The sequence below is a fragment of the Odontomachus brunneus genome, unplaced genomic scaffold (genome assembly GCF_010583005.1).
Source record: "Odontomachus brunneus isolate Ranch 3 - 2012 unplaced genomic scaffold, Obru_v1 Obru_scaffold_039, whole genome shotgun sequence".
Classification (NCBI taxonomy): domain Eukaryota; kingdom Metazoa; phylum Arthropoda; class Insecta; order Hymenoptera; family Formicidae; genus Odontomachus; species Odontomachus brunneus.
Genome location: NW_022639489.1, coordinates 132,853 through 144,362, shown reverse-complemented (window position 1 = coordinate 144,362; position 11,510 = coordinate 132,853). Strand labels below are relative to the sequence as shown.

The window sequence follows — 11,510 nt, the reverse complement described above, 5'->3', positions numbered from 1 at the left end:
TATTTAATTGATAATTTATTAGTTGCGCGATACTTGTATCAGTACCACATACGATCGTTTCGAAATACACATCAAAGTATCTAAACGCAGGCAGACGTATCAGCAGCAACTTGAGATTACGATTACAAGGTCGCGATAGATCCACGTGTAAAAATCCGTTATACGCGCGACAAGTAGAGACTCGTAGCTGGAATGTTTGTACGGGGAGGGGTATTCAGCATGATATGTTTCAGAGCCCAACAGCTCTAGGTGGTGTTCCCCCAAGAGATCCTGCCTCTCATTTGACCAGACGCAGGCACAGCACGAGCCTGATATTCCTCACTAACCAGGTACATCCTCCCCTCCTTTAGCCTCGATACACTAAGTCCAGCTGTTCATGAGGCTCTCGTATTTTCGAATTTCTAACTAGTCAGATACGAGCAGGGCGCAGACCGCTGAGAAATTTCTTGAAAAATATTTTCTTTCGATTTTACGGAGTGTTATACGCAGTACGCTATTCGCAATTTCGAGTACCGCGAGACGGAGTAAGATTGCAACGGAAAAGGTAATTTCGCAAGATGGTGAAAAGTGTTTTGAGGTCGTTGTTTAATCGTCCGTCTAAAACATTGCAAGATAGTCGGAGTCGCTGCAAAAGAAAGAAAAACTTGCTTGATCAATTTACTCTATTTTTTGTTCCTTTCTTCGTTCTCTTTCTTCTCGATACTTTGAAACCTGCTTTTCACTTTGCGCAGCAATGATCCTTACTGGTGCAATTTTACACCATCTCAAACGCTGCTTGATGTATCCGAGTTTCGATACGATCGCTTCTTTGATACGTGTTACTTGGAATGGTCAGGCAGCTTGCGCAATACCGTACATCACGATTATTGTGATCCTGCTTGATATTTGCATTGAATGTGCACCCATGATTTTAGCGAGCTTATGCGTGAGATGTTACAATGTTTGATTTACACTCTTCTTTCTATCGTTACATACGATATATTTTTAATGTCTTACGAGCGCCGTATTCTTTTAATGTTACTGAACATCGTGTTACAGTTAGATAGATATACACTCTCTCACCGTCATCGGCTTAATCATATCGTTCACGGTTACTCATACGTACTTTCCAGACCAGTCTAGTCGGCAGCTCTCCTTTCAGAGAGCGACTCGGAAGCAACCGTCTGCCAGAGAAACCGAGACCAAGGTTTGAACATGCCTACGTTGATGATTTCAGCATTGTTGCTTTGTGCAGACCTCTAACAGTGTAGTTTTGCGAACTCCTTTGTTTTCAGTGGATTACTCGAAATTGATGTTTGGTGGTTTTCACTTACGCTTGATTCATTATATATTGCAAATATTCGATCACCTGGGCGAGACACTTGCATCGTGACGTGTTCGGTTGGCTTGTTGATTTTGCAGAACATACTTTCATTACTCCAAAATGCTCCATATTTTCATCGTACGTATCGGACTAAATTTTGCTTGTCGCTTGTCTGGTAGGAAATACGCATGTTTCTAACGCTAATGCGAGAGAGAATAGCCAGAAAGTTAGTGTCGAATGTCCGACACTGAGATATGCGATGACGAAATGAAGCATTGACGCGGCGATTTTCCCTGACTTTACTGGGATTTTTATATTGTCGATGCGTAGCTGTATTAAAACTATTTCTTTTCAGTTTAATGCTTTTGGTGACAGCATTAGCAGGTTGATAATCTTGTTTGAAACTCAGGCGCAACTAAAAAAGGATGCAGCGATGTACTTTTGACACATATGAACTCATTGTACATGATATTTATTAATTTCTTCCTCTTTTCTTTCTTTTATCTTTCACTTCACTATTCACTGTTTATGCACGTTTAATCTGCGAGATGTTTGTGTGAAATTCATACTGGGACATGTTTGCATATTAAATGTCGCTACGCAACCATACATTAAACGTGATGCTTCTAGAATACGATAACAAAATTATTCTTCCACCACATTTTTCTCGTAACTTATCGCGCGCTTTGGTAACATCTGTCGCGATGCCTCGATTAATATCCATTTTGATATCATTTACGTGGAGCAGGTGCGATGCATAGGTGAAAAGTGAGAAGATTCCACAAAAGAGGATCTTTGTACTATAGTTTTTGTATCTTATAGCTTCTTTCGTCTTTTTCTTTTTGTTTGCCTTCTGGCTCATATCCGACGAAGCGTGTATACAAGCGTTTGTCAAAACTACGAAATGTGCAAAGATTCAAGTTGTCCAGAGCGCTTGTATCCATACTTCGCACTTTGTAGAACATTTTGGTAGTGAGTGAGGGAGTGACGGGGTTCTCTGTACAGGAGAGGCATGTAGTGAATACCGCTGCGGCTGCCCGCACGTGCCTCGACACTCCTCGCCACGTGCCAAACAGGTTGGTCTCTCTATCTCTATCTCTTTCATTCTCTCTTTTCCTTATTTCTTTCGATTCAAATTTACAAACATGATGAAGCTGTTCGTGCACAAATTAAACAAGTTAATTTTACTCTCGCAGCAATGGATACATATAGATACGCAGAGTTTCTCTTTTTTTTTTTAAAACGCTTCTGGTATTAAATAGTTGCATAAATAATTAAAAATTTGTTTTTTTGCATCAAATAATAAGCAGAAATATTGTTCTTTTCTTTTTTTAAAAGTATATACACAATGTGTGCATTTGTTCATTTGTTTTCAAATCATGAACATAATATATGTGTCTACGGTAATATAATTCGTACTGTAATTGTTGAAAATCACTTTATAAAAAGTTGAAAAATTGTAGTAAACCACGCGCTATCGCAAAAATATTTTTCATACAAAGATTCTTTTCACTTGGAGAATATATAAGCTTGCGAATAAATTTGTAGCCAACATTTGATAGGATTAGAAATTTTGCGTATCTGTTACCTTGAGAATTTTACAGTAATAACGTTTGAAATATTTAAATGATAATGAATCAAAGCATACTAATAGCAGTGCAATAGAAGAGCATGGCTCGTAAATTTTGGTTTTGCAAATTTTGTAATCTGCTACAAAGTTCGAATAAGATGCGTGAACAGAAATTTTTTCGGTAAAACAAATCGCTTTATATTCTGCATCTATTTTCCTACGGTCACACTGTTATTCTCATCAACGCTTTTGCTTTTTCCGCGCGTAATATAGATCAGGCTCCAAAGTAATGGACAGAGGACGTGTATCGCCTGCCAGTGAAGCTGTCTTGCCCTTGTCGATCGAGCAGCAGCAGCAGCAGCAGCAGCAACAGCAACAACAGGATCATTTCGATGCCAATGACGACAGGTGCGAAGATATCATATTGATTAGCTTTAACGTTAAAACTATTAAATCCGCGCGACAACACATCGGAAGAACCGGCAGGGTTGTTGTAGAAAATAACCGTCTTTCACCCGATTATCTTTCCTCCGTCCATTAAGTACGTAACGTTATTCCTTATGGAAAATTAAATCGGATTGCCGCTCTTTAGAGGAGCCCATGTTTGCGAGCCGCTCAGGATGTTTAGCGATGTGAAAGCGCGGGGAAACAGCGACAAGGCGCTCACAGATTCACTCAGATAAGGAATAACGCGATGTATTTAGTTAGCGGAGGAAAGATAATACTCTGTATACATAATAATTATTCCTTATGCATATTCAAACAGTATACACTTTTGACGGAAGTCTTAAAGATGTCCAAAGGACATTTTAATTTATTTAAACGTCTTTCAGAGATGTCTTTAAGATATCTGTTTGTGCTGTCTGGACACATTTGATGTAATTTTCGTCGCCACACTGAGATAATCAGTCTGTAAGACAAAGAGTTTTTTACGTCTTTTCTTTTTTTTTCGTATCGAGAATAGACGATGAACTTTCCGGATGGTTTTGTAAACGTTCATATTTTAATATTAAATGCAGAACGTACGTTTGATGTACCGATATAATCATGCGATAGTTGTATGTATATCTGCTCACAGTGTGAACATGGAATTGACAAAGATAAAAAGCAATGCGACGAATGTGGAGATTCTCGAGGCTATGAAGCATCCTCAAACTGGCGTTGGCTTTCTGACCCAACATCCGTCACTTCCCAGTCAAACGTTCGTTAGCGCGGATGCGATTCAGTGGTTAAATAATCATATAGAGGGCGGCATGGGAGTTGAGCAGGGTATTGATATTATGAAAGTAAGTATGTATCTTGTGTCACACGGTCAATAAATTAACAAGTTCAGTAATCACAATTCATCTCTGTTCAGGGAATGATTCAAGATAAACTGATATGTCATGCGTCCGGCGACTTTTCAAAACCATTTGTTCTGGGATTTTATTTATATCATATTGTGCATGACAAAGAAAATCAAAAAGGTAAGCAGGCCAGATTGTTTGGCACTTCTTCGCCCAAGTTTCATTCACGTATCGATTTATTACCAATAGCCGCAGACTATTCCGCTCCGCTCGGTGATTTGGAAAGTTTCGAAAACGAGTGGGTAGAGGTGGAGATGAGACCACCGAAAGGATGGTGCGAACCAGCATCTCCAACAATAGTGTCGACAATGTCATCCCCTATAACCATATCCAGTTGCGACGATATCGACGAATCTAATGTTCCGCCTTTTTTAAGAGACAATATCGACTTGACGGAATCAATGGATGATAAGAGCTGGACAGGTAAGAGTGGATCCGACGTTTTCTACAAACGTCGCGAGAGTAAATCTTGGAACATAATCGATCCTTACATTTATAATACACTTTAGAGAGACATATGGACGAATCAGATCAGTGATATTCAATAGTTACAAAGAAATATGTATCACTTACCATAAGACGCAATTTTTTGCAGTACCGTTATATAAACACACTCATCTGGATATCGACATTAACAATAAAAGCGACAGAATTGAATGGGGCCACTTGAGGTATCAGTCCATCTATAAGGTGGATCACTCCTACGAACTCGTAGTACAATGGGTAGCATCATCCGGCAGTATAGTGGCCGATCTGGTGAGTCTGTTCCCTTTGTCTGCTTACTGCGAATCCAGTACGGGCCAATACGATACGTGAAGTAATACAATATTTCCCCATAAGATATTCGTTTGGCAACGCAAAGCACAAATGTGCGGAATACAGATGGTTCCCGTTCCCAGTGATCTATTAGCACTGCCATTCACTTTGAAAAGCGATCCGCTCAGAGGACCGATCTTTATACCGCTCGATACGGAGTGTTTAATGGCAAATAAGCGATATCTCTTCGAAGGTACGTTTCAATTGTGACGCAATGATACGCATCTGCGTTCGTGCGATAACGTGATACAATCGAAATGTGTGCATAGAATTCCGAGAGGACACATACGCGCAAAGACTGTTTCTCTTCCAAGAAGCGATTCTACAGAGATTCGGCTTCGTACCGTGTCTAGTTGAGAATACCGATAATGATCATCAGTACGTTCATATTACCGGCAACGCATTTATACTGGTACCATCCACGGCAAATACTCGACCGCGTCCACGGACCGGCACCAACGTCGTTCGACGAAACACAGTACAGAAAAGATATCCAGTTCATCCGGACCAACCTAGTCCGCACGAGGCATACATCACAAGACACGTTAGTGGCAAAAATAAGGATGATTACGGCATAGACAGAAAGGTGAGTCGAACAAATCTACCTACGAGAGAAGAGAGAGAGAGAGAGAGAGAGAGAGAGAGAGAGAGAGAGAGAGAGAGCTTTCGTATCGTTCGCGATTGTATCGTTTGTTTTCCTCGTTATTATTCAGATGGGATTTTTATGGTCCTGGAATCACATGGTCAGTCGTAAATGGAAGTCGCTGTCCACATCAGCGGGAGACGAGTTATTTCAGAAGAAAATCATACAGGATTTTCGACATTTCTGCTCCAACGGAGACAACAGGCTCAAACAATTTTGGGAATCTTGTTGGGAGTTGAAGGAAAAGACTTGTACGAAAGCAAAGTAGCAAGATACTCTCACTTCCTCTCTTGACATTGTTCAAGAATTTTTCAAGTCGTTGTCGACTTTTTTGTTGGATCAGACAAATTTACCTTTGCCGAAAATATAATTGCACGCTAATGTATTCATAAAGTGTACGTAGTGTTAGTATCGTGCTCCTATATGCAGTAGGAGCAGTATATGTAAAAATTGTATCATATTATATCGGAAGAATAATAATTCCTCCGAAAAATTCGCGCGCGTAATGTTGATTTAAATCTATCGTTTTATAAGATTTGTAACACATTAAAGTTTTCGTTATGGAAATGTATATTTATGTATCTGTGGAAAGAGTAAATGTACATTGAATATATAAATAATTTATAAATTTTTGCAAGATTTAATTATATATACTCTTTTCTCTTATCTTCTCAGGAAATCTCTGAGAATAACTATCGAGTAACTTAGAATTAATTTATCTTACTCTTACCTTGCGAATGCGAAATATCCAACAGACAGTAAGTAATCTCGCTATTGTTCTTCTGTAAACACGACACGAAAATCGTCATAGATCATCGATACTTATGCAATAAGACTTGAACAATAAGCGAGTTGGTCACATTCGAAAATAATCGAGAAAAGTAAGACTATCGTATTAAATGTTTCGATTGATCGATTCGCTTACCTCTCAAGTTTTACTACTTACATCTTTCCGTCTGCAAATATTTACACGGAATTGAATCGTAACGAAGCATCCCCGTAATTATGTATCAACGTATCAAGTAATTGCCAACATACGTCTGGCAAACTACGATTCAAAAGTAGCCAAAGGATCGCGACATTGGCGATTCGAAAATGGAATCCAATCCTAAAGAATCCAGTCGAAAAGACTGTTCAAACTTGCGAGGAAGAGAGAGAAAGGTCGATCTCATCAGCACATATTCCGGTGTAACTTGCAAAGCTGATAATTGTTATCACGCTACAAACTCGAAATCTAGCCTCGAGATTCGTTACGTTAACTCTGCTATTTACACGAAACCCGTCAGCGAAGAAGAGCGAGACGCGTTGAAGAGCGAGATTCGATCCGAATTGAATGATCGTCAGCGAGAACATCGTTATAAAATGCTTATCGGTCGTGGCGGTTCCAAATCTTCGGTCATCGATTTAGCTGATGTCGCGCTTCATACCGCAACGGAGGATGGAACAAGCGAACAAGCAATCACCGGACAAAATACCTATAGGTGCTACTCGACGACGCTCCCTGACGCTACGTTGTGCCTCGAACGTTCGACAACTCGCTCCGTAGTCTCGTCCGAGACTATCGCACGAGTAGAACGACGATGCAAGATCGATAGCACCGTGGAGAATGTTTGTCAGAACGAAGCGGTGCGGCGCGAGAGGTACGATGCGCTTTTCCTCAATAGTTTGCTCCTCCTATTGCGCAATTCTTATCAAATTAAACTAGCTACCATGGCTTACGACAAGTTGGCGCTTTTCGATAAGAAACACTTTGCAAAAAGACAGACGAATGAGGAAAGATTATTTAATTTTCTAATCTTGATAAGACACAAAATCGTGTACACCCTAACGTTCTATATTCTACTTGATCGCAGATATATTGATATGGACAATCGGCAGGTCATGCGAATTTCCATAACATCACTCTCCGATCCAGACGTCAGCAATTGTCGGCAACTGTCGAGCGGAGGAACTGACTTTGCTAGGCGAATTGCTTATTCGGAATGGATACGCAGGAAGCATAAAGCTGCACAACGTAAACGAGAGGATGAGGAACGTGCGATGAAGAAGCGTCAGGAGGAGGAGGAGAAGACGACACAGAAGAAGGAGGAGAGAGCTCGGCTGGAAAAGCAGAACTTTCTCAAGTGGATAGAGGGGAAACGGCGGCAAGAGCTCGACAGAAAAGCGATGCTCCAAAACGAATTGGAATTGCAGACGCGACTGAAGGAGATTGAGGATAAAGCCGCCATAGCGAAGACTCTGTACCTTCGTCAGTGGATTCACAAGAAGAAGGAAGAACAGAAAGGTGCGATTATACTTTTCTACGTAACTTATGCCGTTCGTGAGTGGATGAATCGAGGAAGAACGATAAAAATCGTTTCCTCTTTTCGCAGTTCGGCACAAAGAACAGGAGTCGAGGCAAAGAAAGATAAACGAAGAACGCGAGGAAAGACTGGAGCAATGTTCGAAAGCTTACGAAAGATGGAGACAAGATTCTAAAAATAGACCTAAGCCCGCCACGCAAGGATTACTTCGTATGTTTATACGGACATAAGATGCACAATTGATATGTATATCCCGAAAAAATTATGGACATTTTTAAATGAATTTACATAATTTATGTCATTTCAGCACATCAGAAAGCAAAGCCGGCGTATGTAAATCCGATTCCATGGCAACCAATCGTAGAAATTGATTCCGATGAAGCTGAGGAAGATGCGCTCAATGATAAAAATAGAGATGCTAGTCAGCTGAGGATGAACAGCGGAAGAACAGTAGTGGCTCACCAATGATTGCAATCGAGAGAGAAATCACTTATACTACACTTTATCTCAAATATACGATTCCATTGACAATAATATTTAGTATGAAAAATCAAAGGGTTTATTTGAGAATTAAGTTTCGAGGAATCTCATTTAAAGCGTTCTAAGTGTTCAGTTCCCAAAATGCTTATAATTTTACGAAAAATGATTATTTTCTCCGTAAAAGGTTAGAGAGATAGTTTGTTTTTAAATTCGGAGGTCATACGTTTAAGACTTGTTTAATGATGGCGGGAACGCCATATATGCAAGAAGATGTGAGATTGGTACATTAGCAACATATAAAGACAGTGTAATAATAACATCATATTCTTTTTACATCTGCCAGCTTGATTAAAGAGTGATTTTAATGATGTAGGTTTGTTCACACGTTTAATGACAAACTGTGCTACATGATACAAAGTATTTGATTATAACAAGACAAAGCAGGTTTTGTAACTTTGTAATCTGTCTCTCTCTCTCTCACACACACACACACACACACACACACACACCTCCCTTTCACTCTCAACCTATTATTAAACTATTACACTTTTAACTCTTCTAACGCGAGAAGAATACATTTATTATTTCGTAAACTAATAATTGTGTAGTATGAGAAATATCGTAAGAGTTTCTTATCATCTACTTGCCATATGTAAGACACATTATTTTTCTTGGACAAACATACAACTCTTCCTTCAAACAATGTTTTAGAGTTCATGCACGTTTGTTCGCACACTCGTCATCGTTATATACAATATGCACAATATTGTTACATCCTTACCAAGCGCATTCTACAGTAAATTTACAATTGAGTTGGTAAATTTTCGACAATTGGAAACGGATCGCGAGCAGATCGGATGTATAATCGTATTTTACGTATATGCGTGTACGAAAGTATACGCAACTGTCACATGTAGGTATGCAGTGGATATTGCTTTTTATACATTGTATTCCGGTATACACTTGCGTGCTTTCTTTTCTTCACGTAATCTTCGCTGACTTTTCTTTAAAAGAGGAAAAGGCAATGATCCGTGAGGGTAATGCGAATATATATTAATATTAACCGTCTGTGAGATTCGCTGTTTTCCGATAACGCGATGTGATTCGTTGGTCATTTCTGAGCAGTATCACTTTTTTATGTATAAAAAATGTATGAGTCAAAAAAATGGGGAAAAATTTTGTTTCTCATTATTTAAAGTTTTTAGTTTCTATTCAAAATGTATTGTAGCCTGTTTGTAGTTTTTATTTTCGCAAAACACAGAAGAAAGCATTTAATTATTGACTGTTCTTAAGACGAATCTTACAGAGAGTTGACGGTAAACGATAGTATACTTTTCTTTATTCATTGCTGGCGCAACTATTTCAAGTCGATCGATCAATGTCATATCGAGTATACAATCACGTGAATCACGTATGAATCGAATATTATATACATTGATCTATGTGTCATACAAAGCAAGAGGAGCACGAATGTTATGTTTATGATTTCTATAGAAAATTTCGTTAAAATCTTACATCTGACTCTGATTTCGGTTATTTTACAACTTTGAAAAACTAGGTGAAAAGAAATTAACTGAAATTTATTTTGTGAATTATAGAGATCAATTCTTGTCAATACTATTCACTCACGTATCTCTTACATGAAATTTCTTCATAGTTACACGAAAATAATTTCTCGTTACCCTCTAATTAATGAATCTTCCAGTGTCTGCGCTACCTACACAATGACGAAATATTGCGATGAAAATTCTATAAAGACATTTTTACCAAAACGGATAAAGACCATATAAAAAAGAAAATATCAATTCAATTCGACGTATAAGATCAATGATATAAAAATATTATATATTGTACACGTGTTTTTGATATTATACATACAGTATAGTTTTGATATATACAAGATGTCCCAGACTCTCCTTCGTAATTTTTGTACGGATGTACGGGATGTACGGATTGAGATAAATGTAAAAGTTCCATATCGTTTTGCGATATTCGTAATAAATCTCGAAATATTAATTAAAGAAGATTAGTGAATGATCGATATGGTAGATAAGCTGTGGCGCCATCTGCCACTGTATATTTATATATTAGGTCAAACTGAACAAAAAAGTCCTCTATTATTTTGCACTACATAGATTTTTAGATATTAATTAAAGCAGATTTGTATATTATCGCGCACAATCAAGTAACGATTTTCTTTCATTAATAACAAAATTTATGTGGTTTTTTTTTCAAAATGATAACAGGCCTTTTTATTTAATTTGATCTAATGTACAAGTACACAACAGTACACATTGCCATTACAGCTAAACTACTATATCGCGCGTGATTATTCACCAATCTGCTTTAATTAATATCTCGACTATTATTGCGAATATCACAAAACGGTATAGGTCTTGTATGTTTACTTCAATCCATTCTACATTCCCACAAAAATTGCAGAGGAAAGTCTAGGACACTCTGTATATGCATACGTATATGCATGCATACATGTATACATACATATATATACATATGATATATGTATACGTGTATACATATGATATATGTAGGCATATGATGCTTTATAATATAATGCCCTGTAAGACATTTAATATAACAATCGCAAGTATGGCGAAAAGAATGCTTTGTATGAAAAAAAGATTTTAGACAAAAGTTGCAGGATATCAAAGAGAGATAGTAAAAGACTTTAATAATATAAGATTAAAGACAGAAAAAGAATAATTGCTTTGACTTTGGGTGGGAAGACGCTAAGATCACACCAAGATTCAATTTTAAATTTGTTAAATGAGGAGTTCTAATTTTTATTGTGTGTATGCATGTTTTTATAGTTGATGTCGAGAGACTTTTAACGTGGCGATCAAAAAGCTCTTTGTAAAGAATTTTACAAATTGCGAATGTGAAAATGATAATAGCGCTGGTATTAGCATTAATCAAAGTTCTGAGAATGTAATTTGAGTCAATCCTCTCTCTCTCTCTCTCTCTCTCTCTCTCTATATATATATATATATATATATATATATATATATATATATATATATATATATAT

General features: G+C 37.8%; 2 protein-coding genes across 6 annotated transcripts in view; both read left to right on the top strand.

The window, feature by feature from the left end:
* LOC116844063 (GATOR complex protein Iml1-like) overlaps positions 1-6,306 on the top strand; it is a 17,864-nt gene extending 11,558 nt beyond the window's left edge. The window contains exons 5-14 of one of the 4 annotated variants that reach the window (XM_032815167.1): positions 234-329; positions 2,309-2,379; positions 3,147-3,281; positions 3,952-4,159; positions 4,231-4,339; positions 4,409-4,642; positions 4,815-4,975; positions 5,060-5,228; positions 5,305-5,621; positions 5,749-6,306. In XM_032815167.1, the coding sequence (XP_032671058.1) occupies positions 234-329; positions 2,309-2,379; positions 3,147-3,281; positions 3,952-4,159; positions 4,231-4,339; positions 4,409-4,642; positions 4,815-4,975; positions 5,060-5,228; positions 5,305-5,621; positions 5,749-5,946 (1,698 nt within the window). In that variant the 3' untranslated portion in view covers positions 5,947-6,306. Of the gene's footprint in view, positions 1-233; positions 330-1,112; positions 1,187-2,308; positions 2,380-3,146; positions 3,282-3,951; positions 4,160-4,230; positions 4,340-4,408; positions 4,643-4,814; positions 4,976-5,059; positions 5,229-5,304; positions 5,622-5,748 lie in introns of all 4 variants that reach the window. The other 3 variants (XM_032815166.1, XM_032815169.1, XM_032815168.1) reach the window with 3 other exon arrangements.
* Positions 6,307-6,423: 117 nt separating this feature from the next.
* On the top strand, positions 6,424-10,556 carry LOC116844064 (nucleolar protein 58). 2 transcript variants are annotated; one of them, XM_032815171.1, is made up of 4 exons: positions 6,424-7,318; positions 7,532-7,962; positions 8,051-8,191; positions 8,289-10,556. In XM_032815171.1, exons 1-4 carry the CDS (start codon positions 6,774-6,776, stop codon positions 8,447-8,449), a joined length of 1,278 nt encoding a protein of 425 aa, XP_032671062.1. In that variant the 5' UTR covers positions 6,424-6,773; the 3' UTR covers positions 8,450-10,556. The 2 variants fall into 2 exon arrangements, with proteins under 2 accessions (XP_032671062.1, XP_032671061.1); XM_032815170.1 differs by having other exon boundaries at positions 6,424-7,962.
* Positions 10,557-11,510: the final 954 nt, after the last annotated feature.